This window comes from Acartia tonsa, chromosome 14 (assembly GCF_053477335.1).
Source record: "Acartia tonsa isolate MP-2025a chromosome 14, ASM5347733v1, whole genome shotgun sequence".
In the NCBI taxonomy this organism is placed as follows: Eukaryota; Metazoa; Arthropoda; class Copepoda; order Calanoida; family Acartiidae; genus Acartia; species Acartia tonsa.
Window position 1 is genome coordinate 11,868,733 of NC_137273.1, and position 12,214 is coordinate 11,880,946.

The 12,214-nt window shown below is 34.7% G+C and overlaps 1 protein-coding gene across 5 annotated transcripts in view; it reads left to right on the forward strand.

Annotated features, from left to right (window-relative positions):
* LOC145305740 (uncharacterized) overlaps positions 1–12,214 on the forward strand; it is a 60,181-nt gene that overhangs the window by 1,231 nt on the left and 46,736 nt on the right. The window contains exons 1-11 of one of the 5 annotated variants that reach the window (XM_080147512.1): positions 4,767–4,916; positions 5,387–5,747; positions 6,324–6,459; positions 7,475–7,547; positions 7,848–8,260; positions 8,356–8,571; positions 9,121–9,234; positions 9,393–9,557; positions 9,898–10,114; positions 11,561–11,623; positions 11,879–12,190. The exons of 2 other annotated variants lie outside the window; for them this stretch is intronic. In XM_080147512.1, coding sequence (XP_080003638.1) covers positions 5,590–5,747; positions 6,324–6,459; positions 7,475–7,547; positions 7,848–8,260; positions 8,356–8,571; positions 9,121–9,234; positions 9,393–9,557; positions 9,898–10,114; positions 11,561–11,623; positions 11,879–12,141 — 1,818 coding nt within the window. In that variant the 5' untranslated portion in view covers positions 4,767–4,916; positions 5,387–5,589 and the 3' untranslated portion in view covers positions 12,142–12,190. Of the gene's footprint in view, positions 1–77; positions 185–472; positions 568–1,317; positions 1,449–1,779; positions 1,839–2,395; positions 2,555–3,020; positions 3,124–3,413; positions 3,807–4,749; positions 4,917–5,386; positions 5,748–6,323; positions 6,460–7,474; positions 7,548–7,847; positions 8,261–8,355; positions 8,572–9,120; positions 9,235–9,392; positions 9,558–9,897; positions 10,115–11,560; positions 11,624–11,878; positions 12,191–12,214 lie in introns of those variants that run through there. 2 more of the 5 variants (XR_013874698.1, XR_013874699.1) reach the window with 2 other exon arrangements.

A 12,214-nucleotide genomic window follows, 5' to 3' on the forward strand; every position in this document is an offset into this window, starting at 1 on the left:
CCATTTAATTTTGAGCAACCATAAATAATACTGCGCTTGTAATATATTGCTGTTTTATTTAAATTCTTTGTCAACAGGTATTATGTCTAAATGCAAGATATGTGAATCCTAACATCAAAAATCTTCGTTATGAAATCAATTTTAATGGATTTCTCGGACAAGGAGTAACCAGTGTAAAGACTAGGCATGGAAAACTTTGTATAAGGGGTAATTTGACCTATTTTGTCTTTTTAAGGAGCATTAATTTTATTAATGTGAACTATCTCTCTATACTTTTTAAATATAATTCAGTTTTGATATACTTTCAATTTAACAGTGTTCAACTAATGTTTTCGTGGCTACATTATTCTAATTTTTGTTATGTTAATGTTTCTTATTCAACCCTAATTAAAATAGATTTTTAGAAAATATTTCCTTATTCATATCAACATACCTATTCGTTCTGTATTCTAAAAGTTTTTCATGATCATAGATCTGCCATGAAGCTTGAAAACTGGTGTTTTGTCAAAGTGATCCCTGGATTTTTTGACCCACCGACATTTGGCTACAATTTAGCGAATTGTGACGGTAATAATAGTTAGCAAAGCTTCTCTACAAGTGACAAGATTAATCTGCCAGTACATAAGTTACTCTTGGCACAATTACGAAGAATAACGATTCCCAGTTACAATGGTTTGAAATTGGGAGGGAAAGTAAAAGAAGTTCTATCCCTGCGACCATTGTTTCTTCTTTTCCTACCCACTTCCCTTTTGTACCACCTCAAAACAATTTAATATAACCAATGATTCAAAATAACTAATTTTAAGTTAAATAAATTTCTGAATCATGGCCTATAGAATGAATAATTCCTAATAAATTTGAGTTACTTTTGATGAAGTTAGAGGCAAAATATATTTTTTTTTATATTAGATAATAAAAACCTTAAAAAACTTTATTTTGATCCCAGGGGTGTATATTCTGCAAATTTGACCATGCTAAGGGGGGGGGGGGAGGGGGTAAAAAATAAAAAATATGTGGTTGGGGTGGGGGGAAGTGTAAAAATTAAGAGGACTGAAAGCATTCTTTCTATTTTTCTCCCCTCTTTGGCGAAAAATATTTTTAAAAATATGTGGGAGGGGGCATAATATGAATAAAATAAAGAATTCTGAAAATATTTTTCCATTTTATCCCCTTCCTTGCTGGAAAAAACTAGGAGGGGAAAAAAATAAAGAAATTTGCAGCAGGGGAAAAAAATTAATTCTGTGCAGAATATTCACCCCTGTTGTTCACACTAAACCACAATTCTAAGTAGCTCATTGATCATTTGAAATATTCTAGGGTCTTATCCAGTTTGGGAAAAGGGTTGGACTGTTGGATTTTTTACCGAGTTAAGTGAGGAAGAGGTTGAGAGTAATGTTGAGCAACAATCTTCCATCTGGGATGACACTGAATTTAAGCTTGTGTTTAAGGTAGGTAACGTTTTTTTGACACTTACAGACAAATTTTTTTTTTAAATTAAATCTCGCTTATTGAATGGATTCTGTGGAAGCACTGGCGTGTAGAGGGGTTTAAAAATTTTGGCTTAAGGGGGTGTCAAAATAATAAGCTTCAAGGGGGGGGGGGTGTAGAGAGTTGTCAAGGGGGTTGTAGAAGTTGGAAACCCTTTAAATTTTCCCCTGGGATGGATACACCCCTTTCTTCACGCCTCTGGATGGAAGATAAAATTAATCTATCTTTTATTCACCTGTCTTATTCTAAATTGATTTTTCTCAATTGGCAATATAATAATCCATATTTTAGGGCAGAGATAACTTTAAAGTTGGAATGATAACTTGCATTACAGCAGAATTTGCAAATAAAGGAAGGAGTTATTTAATATATTTTATAGTGATGTCAATCCGTCAATTTTTTGGGCCGGATTCGGATTCCGGATTCTCAAAAGAATCAGTCAAAAAAATTGCGGATTCCGGATTCTTAATTTTAGCCTACCAATTAAGAATCCGGAATCCGCTATTAAAAATTGGATTCTGGATTCGGATTTCAAAATTAGCCCAAAAATTGGGTGGATACCGGATCCGGATTGCCATCCCTAATATTTATAGACAGTGTATACTGGACAACTATTGATTTGGAACCTAAAATAGTCAAATAGTCAGGACAGAAAAGCCCCTGTTGGAGCCCTAACCCTGCTAAGCCTATACCTTTGTAGCCTTTTATTATAGATTTAAAATTTATTACAAAATAAAGAGAGAGAGAGGGGGGGGGATGTTTTTCTGTGCTCGTCTATGCACTTGGGGGAAATTGTCTCTTATCCTAATAAAATAACATTATTTTCTGCGTTTATCTACGTTCATGATATAGTCTGTAGAACTTCAAAGAAAGAATTTACATAAATTTAACTCCTCTTATGACGATCAGATGATCATAACAGAAAAGTATTTGGTTCCCCTGACCAATTCTACAGCGTGAAATGTGAGCACAGTGGCCTCTTTATTTTCACAAACTTTGTCTCGCCGTTCCCCGAGGATAATGATTGTGTGAGGCTGATTGTCATACCAACCCTTGAGACTGGAGCAGGAATGTTTGAATAGCTTAATTGCGGATTTTAAAAAAAAACATAAGTTAAAAATTTTTGATATTTTTTGACGAAATATCATCAAATGTTTTGTTAAGTTCAAACTGCTACGACTTAAAAGTAAAGTTTTTAAAGGAAAATTGTTAATTTATAAAAAGGGATGGTACCTTGTAATATTTTTAACAGTTTTATTAGTGTTATTTTATAATTTACAGCATTTGATTATGTTTTGGCGTGTTATTTTTACTTTATTTTTTACTTCATTTTTTAATTTTAACGATATTAAACAAAACCCTAGTATATTCACCAAAAAAATATTCTGATTCATTGCTGGAAGGTGCTTAGAATCACTTGCTCTCATTCGTGCATCATCCCCTTTCAGTTGTATAATTCACCTGTGGAATTTTGATACACTGTAGCAATTAGGGTTTTTAAGTACCTATTTACAATTCAAACATGCACCAAAAGAACTGATGAATGGAGAAGTAATAGCCACAGCAAGTTTGGTTCAGTCAGGATCTTACAGCAAAAGAAATGAAGAGTCTACCAAGCTCATTTCTTCTGTTTGGGTTAGTATTTAGCATTGTAAATCTGTATTATATTGTAATTATATTTTTTACATCTAAATCATTTATTCTAACAAAATAAGGGTGGAAGGTTGGTAGAATGACTTAAAAACGTATAGTGTTTTCACTCAAACGTATTATTTGACCACCAGAATCCACCATCCTTCTTTAAAGAATCTTTATTTTTAATTTGTAAAAACCTCAATTTTAGTCCCTGTGTGCCGAGCTTTAATAAGTATGAAAGTAAGTTCAGTTTGGTATTATATTTTTGCGTTCTTAAAAGTTTTAAATAGATGTTGTTTCAGAACTCTGAATCCCCTCATTTTCTGGACAAAACCACCATAGATGAAATAATAAATGATAAACGTACACTTGAATCTCCAAAACCGCCTGATTGGGACACTTACACAAAGGAAGAAAAGGATGATTACAGAAAGGCTGTAAAAAAAGAAAAAAGAGCGGTTGCCAAAGAAAAGAAAAATGCCACCAAATACTTAGTAAGATGTCTTAAAAGAATGGCTAAAAACAAAGAAGTTGTTTTGAAACGAAGCCGTAAAGGTGATGAAAATCCTTCAAAATCCACTCCTGAGATGTTGGTATATGAAAGAAATTTCTTGTTGTCTTTTCAAAAAAGTAAAATTGCAATGGTGAAACCTAAAGGGCTCAAAAATGAAGAAATAGTGAAGGTAAAACTTTTTTTTGTTTTTAGAAAATCAATGGATAAAATATATTACAATGTTGCAGAAAGATTAAATTTTGCGAATCCGTCTGTTTCTGAAATGGTTTGATTAACCTTAAACTTACTTAGAATAGAGTAGTAAAATTAAGATACTATTAGGGAAATGCTTTGGCCCAAAAACAGGCACAATTCAACATTATTTATCTATAATACAAAGTAGAACGATGTCTGTCTGTCCGTCTGTCCGTCTGTCTGTCTGTCCCTTAAGATCTCGGTAACCACTGAACCGATCGGATTCTACTCTTCAGGGTATCTACCTATTGGTCCTGTGGTGGTTTTAAGCTATTTTCTTGGGGGGTGGGACACCCCCAACCCCCCAAAAAACCAAAAAATCCCCCCCCCCATTTTTTTTTTTTTTTTTTTTTGAAGGAGATTTCCATGGTCCTTTACGATTTTCGCCATAATTTTTTTCACCTCTTGGGGCAAAGCCCCTAGAGGCTAGGGGCGAAGCCGCTAGTTTATATTAAAGTTTCATGGGATCTGATTGCTGAATTGCTGATGACAAATTTCCAGGGGTGTATATTCTACATGGGATCCCCTGCTCAGGGGGGGGGGGGTGGGGGGTTGGAATTAAAAATAAGTGGTTGGAGGGAAAAAAAATGTAAAAATTAAGAAAACTGAAAACATTTTTTCTATTTCTCTCCTTTCCTTGGTGAAAAAAACTAAAAAAATGAGTGGTAGGAGGGATATAATAAATAAAATATAGAGTTCTTTAAATATTTTTCCATTTTCCCCCCTACTTGGTAAGAAAAAACTAGGGGGGAAAAAATAAAAAATTTGTAGCAGGGGAAAAAAATAAATCTTGTGCAGAATATACACCCCTGCAAATTTCATGAAAATAAATTGTAGGTTATCCGTATTTTTTAGTTTGTTATTTTTTTCTATACAAGGAAACCCCACAAGTAGTAGAGCCGCCAAAGAATCTTATCCCCCCAACAGGCTATGTCATCAAAGAATGGAGAAAGAAACAAAAATGGCCAGAAAACAATTGCAATTGAAAATACCTCAAAACAAAGTGTTATGAAATCTAACCAAACTGCTTAAAAAATTATAAAAGGTAAATTAAAACGTAAATTTTAGATATTTAAACAGGAGTCGTGAAACCGCAATTCATTATAATTTTTATTGCCGAAAACTAGAAAAATTGGTCGGGCAAACTTAAAATTAGTTTTGGGATATGCGCAGAAATTTGTTTTTATCTTCATGTAAAAGTTATATGATGTTTGTCTTGTCTACCATAAGATCTTGATAACTGCTGGACCGATATGGTTCTCCTTAACAGTAAATATTCATAATTTTAGGTCTTTGGAAGATTTGTAACTATTTTGAAGACAACTCATTCCTAATAAGAGAAATTACCCCCTGAAAAAAAAAGTTTTTTTTATAGTTATATTTAAGTTGCCATGACGTAATTAAAGAAAATATTTAAGTGCTTGTAATGGGATTCTTATTAGTTTAACCTAATTGATATACATTTATTCGAAAGTTGAGGTAGAAAATTTTAGTTTTTTTAAATTTTTGTTACAGAATACTCAACTGTGTTAACAATAATGAAGACTGAATGTTTGTGATATAATGAAATTGCTACGCGCTTATTAAATCATTGATATTTGAAATCTCTTGTCAAACCAACACTAACATACATAGATTTTATATAGTGTTAAAATATATTTTTTAGTTCATGCTTACATATTTTTATATTTTTTTCAGATTCATTCAAATAGAACAAAATGGAGGAATCTATAGAAAATAATGAATTAGCTGAAAAAAATGAAGAAAATGTAAAAGATGATGTTGAGAAAAATGAGACCAAAAATGAAAATAATGTTAAGGAAGTGAAAGAGATGGAACAGCCTCCTAAAACTGTTTGGAATGAGAAAGAGGGCAGGTATGGTAATCTGTCTATATTTGATAGTTATGGGTTCAGCGGTTAGCAAGAACCTTCGGCAGGGGTGTATATTCTGCACAAGATTTATTTTTTTTCCCCTGCTACAAAATTTTTTATTTTTCTTCCCCCCCTAGTTTTTTCTCACCAAGTAGGGGGAAAATGGAAAAATATTTAAAGAACTCTATGATTTATTTATTTTATCCCTCCTACCACACATTTTTAAAAGTTTTTTTCACCAAGGAGGGGGGGAAATGGAAAAAATGTTTTCAGTTTTCTTAATTTTTTCATTTTTTTCCCTCCAACCACTTATTTTTTATTTTTTTTCCCCCCCCCTGAGCAGGGGATCCCATGTAGAATATACACCCCTGACCTTCGGTACACTTAAACATCCTGCTACTTTTTAAAAAGAATTTAAAGGCCTTTTAAGTGACCCAATATGTATAGGTCAGGGGGTTAGGTTGTAATTAGAAATTACAACAGATAAACAAGGAAAACTATTTTCTAATTCTTCCTAAAAAGACCAAATTTTAATTTTTGCTAATTTTAAAATCGTAAATGTACTTAAAAATATTTTAGGTTTATTCCTATGCACAGATCTGGGAGAACGGCGCGGCGCAGGATCAACCAGATCCACCTGCCAGGACCTAAGAATAGAAAGGGTGCCATTGGCACTTTGAATAGACATGCTGGAGTCTGCTTTAAAATACCCCAGGTAAGTTTTCATTCAGCTACCAAGGTTTTTAAAATACCCCAGGTAAGTTTTCATTCTGTTACCCAGGTTTTTAAAAGCAAAGTTTATACATTTAAAGTCGGACTTTATGTCCGTAACGGATAGCTCTTTTATTTTTAATTTAGGCATGTTAGAATATCCCTTTAAATTTTAAACTTTGCCTGATTCTTCGTTAGTTTAGCACTATTTAGAAAGCGTACCAACCCAGAAAGTACATATGTCCATTTAAAATATGTATATCAATTCATTTACTTTCTTAACAAAATACTTTATATGACACTTATTCTATTTATTTTCAAGCTAACTCTTTATAGGCTAGAAACTTCTAATAATATTTAGTTGAAAACTAGTTATTAAAAACGAGTAAGCCAATATACAGATTGTTATTAATTGGTTAAGATTTCTAAATTCTATTTACATTTTTTGGGCAAATGTCTTAAAAAGTATATAAAAAGGATATAAAATAGCCTAAAATCATATAAAGACTTATCATTAGAAATAAAACAGCCTAAAACCATTTCAGAACCTTTAAAAGCTTCACTGGAAAGGAGAACCATATCGGTTCAGCGGTTAGCGAAATTCTTCTCTAGATACAAAAAAAAGCTTACTAATTATATAATAGTTAATATCACCCAAAAAATAGGAACGCCCCCTCTCCTTTATCTTACCCCCCAGATGAGCAGATTTGGGGGGTGCCCAAATCTGCCCAAAAGGATCCGATAAAGGGCAGCCCAAAACCGCCCGCCCGATATGACAACCCTGATTTACATATAATGAGAGCCTGACTTCTAAAACTGGTATACTCCATGATTAATCCTACATGATACATATTTCTGAGGCTTTTTACTATTTCCCTTTACTATTCTTAACTTGTTTACTCTATGGTTTGACTTTGTACAGATTGATCGATTGGTATTAATATGTTGGCTTTGTTAAATCTTCATGACACCTGAACAAAGATTGCTAAATTCGAAATATTTAATGGTTGTTGTTATAGGTATTAACTGTGATAGCTCGAGTTTGTAACTATGATGCTGCTGCTCTTAAATATGATATCAATGAATGCCCAGGTGTTTATACTACAATGTTTACAATTAATCCTTATATAAAAGTACCTGGATGTCTGTCTTTCTGTAGCTTAAGTTCTCCCTAATTGCAGAACCGATATGTTTCTCCCTAACAATAACTTTTAGGCCTTGTATTAGTCTATAACTATTTTTGGGAGGAAAAATTCACCGTCCCAAGAGAAAGTGGAGGCTCGACTTAAAACATACCTACCTAATTACTAATTTTCATTTGAAATTGTATCAAAATGATCTTCTCAAAAACTATGATCCTATGAATGTTGTATAAACACCAAAATTTTAAAGGATTCACTGGTCAAGGAGAGACAAAGATTTTTACGAGTAAGCAACCAGTGAGAAGTATGTATTTCTTCTGTAAAATAAAGCCCGTGGACTTTGATCCTGAGACGTTTGACCCATACAATTTAGCATCTCCTGAAGGTAAATGTCCAGAAATTGAGAGAGAAGCAGTGATTGGAAATTATGAAGAAATCACTGAGGACGATTCTCATGAAGAGGGGGATAAAAAAGACAATGAGGAAAATAGGGAAGAAAATGAAAAGGGTGAAGACAGTAAACATGAAGACAATGTAGAAACAAATAAGAATGAGAACGAAGATAATGAAACTGAAAACGGAAAGAAAGATGGCTTCAATAAAGGAACCAGATCTTTTCCTTGGAAAAATCCAGATAGAGAAAGATTAAGTCTAGTTTTTCAGGTACCTACATTTTTAGTAAATATTACTGTTCTTTAATGTTAAACCTGTTCGGTACGTCTCCAAAAACGCCATCGTTATTTTTAATTTTTTTTAAGGGACCTGATGGATTTAAAGTAGAAGGATTAACTTGCATTAAAGCTTCATTTGCAGAAAAAGACAACCCTTCCGTACCTGTACCTGGAAACCCAGACCTGTTCTACATGGTACAGGCAGAACATGATAACCTTGTCTGTTTCACAGGACCCTGTTCACCTTTCCCAGAAGATGATAACTGTGTAAGGCTAATCGTTATCCAAACTACTGAAGCTGGCATAGGAATGTGATGATTTTTTAATTATAGTTTGTTTTTAATTGCGTAGCTCTACAGGATGGGTAATTTGTCTTGAATTGTCCCCCTCTAAAACCTTTCTTGTCACTTGAACCAAAAGGTCCCCCTAAAGTCCATTATTTAACAGGGGTGTATATTCTGCACAAGATTTATTTTTTTCCCCTGCTACAAATTTTTTTATTTTTCTTCCCCCCCTAGTTTTTTCTCACCAAGTAGGGGGGAAATGGAAAAATATTTAAAGAACTCTATATTTTATTCATTTTATCCCTCCTACCACACATTTTTAAAGTTTTTTTCACCAAGGAGAGGGGGGGAAATGGAAAAAATGTTTTCAGTTTTCTTAACTTTTACATTTTTCTCCCTCCAACCACTTATTTTTTATAACCCCCCCCCCCCCTGAGCAGGGGATCCCATGTATAATATACACCCCTGTTATTTAAACTAAAATAAGTAAATTGTATGGTTCAAAAAAACTGCTTTAAGATTGTGCATTAACATAACTTACATGAATATTAAATCATCACACTATTCTATAGAGTTAAAGAATGGAGAACTACTTGGCCATGTTGTTATTTTAAATCCCAGAGACGTTTTCTGTGCTAGAGCATTGAGTGTTAATATGTCCACAATTATCTCAACTATCTGGGTAAGTTTTTAACTTTGTAACTAGGGTTGTATGTTTTACATTCGAATTAAGAAAGAGCCCCCCCCCTCGATTTGTGACGACAAAGTTGTTAGGAATACAAAGTAGTAAGCTTTCATTAAATAGAAAACTATTATCTATTTTGATGTTAAAAATTTCAGAATCCTGATCCTCCAAAGTTCCTGACCAAGGAGCGTGCAGAGGAGGTGCTGGTGAGCGAGGAGGCCCAGGCCCTGGTCAAGCAGAGGGACGAGCAGCATAAGATTAAGATGATTCAGTTTAACAAGGAGAAGAAGCAGCGACGTGGAAAAGAAAGTGGGCGACAGGTGAAATTTCGTTTATTTGTGTTTTATTCAAACAACGCCAGGCCAAATTCCAATGCTCTAACTCCAGTAGCTGTGATGTCTTTTGTGTCTATAAGTGTATTTTGTTGAATTTTGAATTATTTTAATTAAAAATTTGTTTTTTATTTTTCTATGGAAGAATAGAATTCTTATGCCCCTAAGTGTCAGTGTGTGACTTTATCTTATCGTTTGAAGTTTTTAGTAATTTTTTTTATTCTGTTTCTTTTTTTATTTAAAAAAGCATAGGTTATTTAATCATGTGGAATTTCCTATAAATCTTGGAAAAGTTTATTTATTAATTAGATATAATTTTTACATATAGAGAGGCGATTACAGACCAGACCGATTTTCTTCAAGACCGCATGGAGTTGGAGGGGGCAATAAGCGTTTCCGGTCAAATGATCATTCGCACGGACCATCGGGTAAACAGCCCCGCAGTACCTCCACCCGTATGCCGTGGGATGACGTCACACCAGAGTTATCTGAATTGTACAGAAGTGTTGAGCCTCAGTTTGGACGGGGCGGCTTCCAACATCCAGGTAAGAGTTGACCCATACATGACAACCGTGTCATATTGATTGTCAGGGAAAAGGGAATGTGATTCTGACAAACAATTCTAAGTGAAAATTTCACCACAACTTCCTTCCCTTTGTTCTCCTCCTCCCACCCCTCCATCTTACCCACTTCCCTTCAGTTACATCTAAAAATAGGTTTTACGCCAACAAAAGGGAGGGGGGGGGGAATGTGGTGACTCGTGCCACGACATACCAGCAATTTTATTTTGGGTGCTACTCCCTTAGTTTTAGAGATAATTGGGTGAAATCTTTTGGGCTGGGTCACTAATTACCCCAAGTTTTGGTATCTTTCAAAAAAAACGGCGGCGAGTCCGCCGCTCCCGCCGTTCGCCGCCATTTTCCGCCGCCGCCAAAAAAAATTTTTTTTATTGCATTTCTCACCGAATTAGGCAATTTGGAATCATTTGAGATCATGTTATTTTTTTCAAAAATTTTTCCCCTTATAACCAACCCTGCGGGGGGACTTAGTCATTTTTTTCAAATTCTCGTTTATCAGGGTTGGTTATAAGGGGAAATATTTTTGAAAAAAATAACGGTCTCAAATGATTCCAAATTGCCTAATTCGGCGAGAAATGCAATAAAAATTTTTTTTTGCGGCGGCGGAAAATGGAGGCGAACGGTGGGAGCGGTGGACCCGCCGCCGTTTTTTTTGAAAGATACCAAAACTTGGGGTAATTAGTGACCCAGTCCAAAAGAAATCACCCAATTATCTCTAAAACTAAGGGAGTAGCACCCAAAATGAAATTGCTGGTATGTCGTGGCACGAGTCACCACCCCCCCCCCCTCCCCCTTTTTTTTTATTTTCGGCAATTTCAAATGAAATTAATTGGCTGAATTGATTGATTGATTAGCCATAGTTTCTTAGGGTTTGGACCTAAGTAGTCATGGAGTAGGCTGATACACTTTTGTATAGCCACTAGGGCTATCAAGCTCCACGTTCAAGCACATTATGACTTGACCCGCTATCTCATGAGAGCTACTCATTATTACCTCACCCTCGCCGAGTATGGCAGGTGTCCCAAATTAAGTCACCGTAATGAATGACGCTCTCCGCAGAGGAGCTTGGGATAAGGGTAGTACTGATATTATGTACTTGACTATTAAGTATCCAAACTTACCCAATAATACCCTTCTTACACAACCAGGGGAAGTTGCATGAATGTATTCAACTGAGAAATTCGAGTTGCCACATGGGGACTAGAACTCGAACTCTCATCACCGTAACTCAGTGCGTTACCACTGAGCTACGACGCCCCTTATTGACTGAAAGCAGCCCCTGGTTGAAAATATGTAGTTTGAAAAGTTGCACTAGCACATTATATATTAATTACTTGTAGAAGTTACAACAAATCTGGAAAATATTAAGTTTACCAGAAATCTACGTTTATAACAGTAATGTTATATCTTTAGGGAAAAAGTATGATCCTAATCGAGACAGTGGTTATGGTATGAAAGGCTTTGGAGGCCCTAACAGTAAGCTTTTTTTAGTTTTAGAAATAAAATTTGAAGAAAAAATATTTTTTGTGGGAGGTTATTTTTTCTCTTGGGAGGGTTGTGATACCCTCCTCTTAAATAGTTGTAAACCCTCCCAGACCTATGAGAAGCTACATAGAAAAGGAGAACCATATCGGTTCAGAGCTTTGAAGGATCCTTCGGTTCAGACAGACAGACGAACAGATCCTGTTACTTTTATATAAGAAGCTTATACTAAAAAATAACTTTATTTAGATCCTGGGTTCGGAAGGTTTGATAGAAAGAGCAAGCCAATAGGATTTGATAATTATACCTACCAAGGCGGAGGGCCAGGTTTTGGTAGGGGAGGATACAACAACCATGGAGGGGATGGATTTAGCAGAGGAGGTCGGAATCAAGGAAATAGCTTTAACACCCATGACAGTGGCTATAACAACTATAATAATAGCTATAATAATTATGGAAATGATGGTTATACTAATTTAAGAGGCTATAATAATTATGGCAATAGTTGGTAACCAAAATATGTAGAATAATTCATATTAAAGTCATTTCTCTAAACTAAAATTTTGTTATTTATGTCATTATATT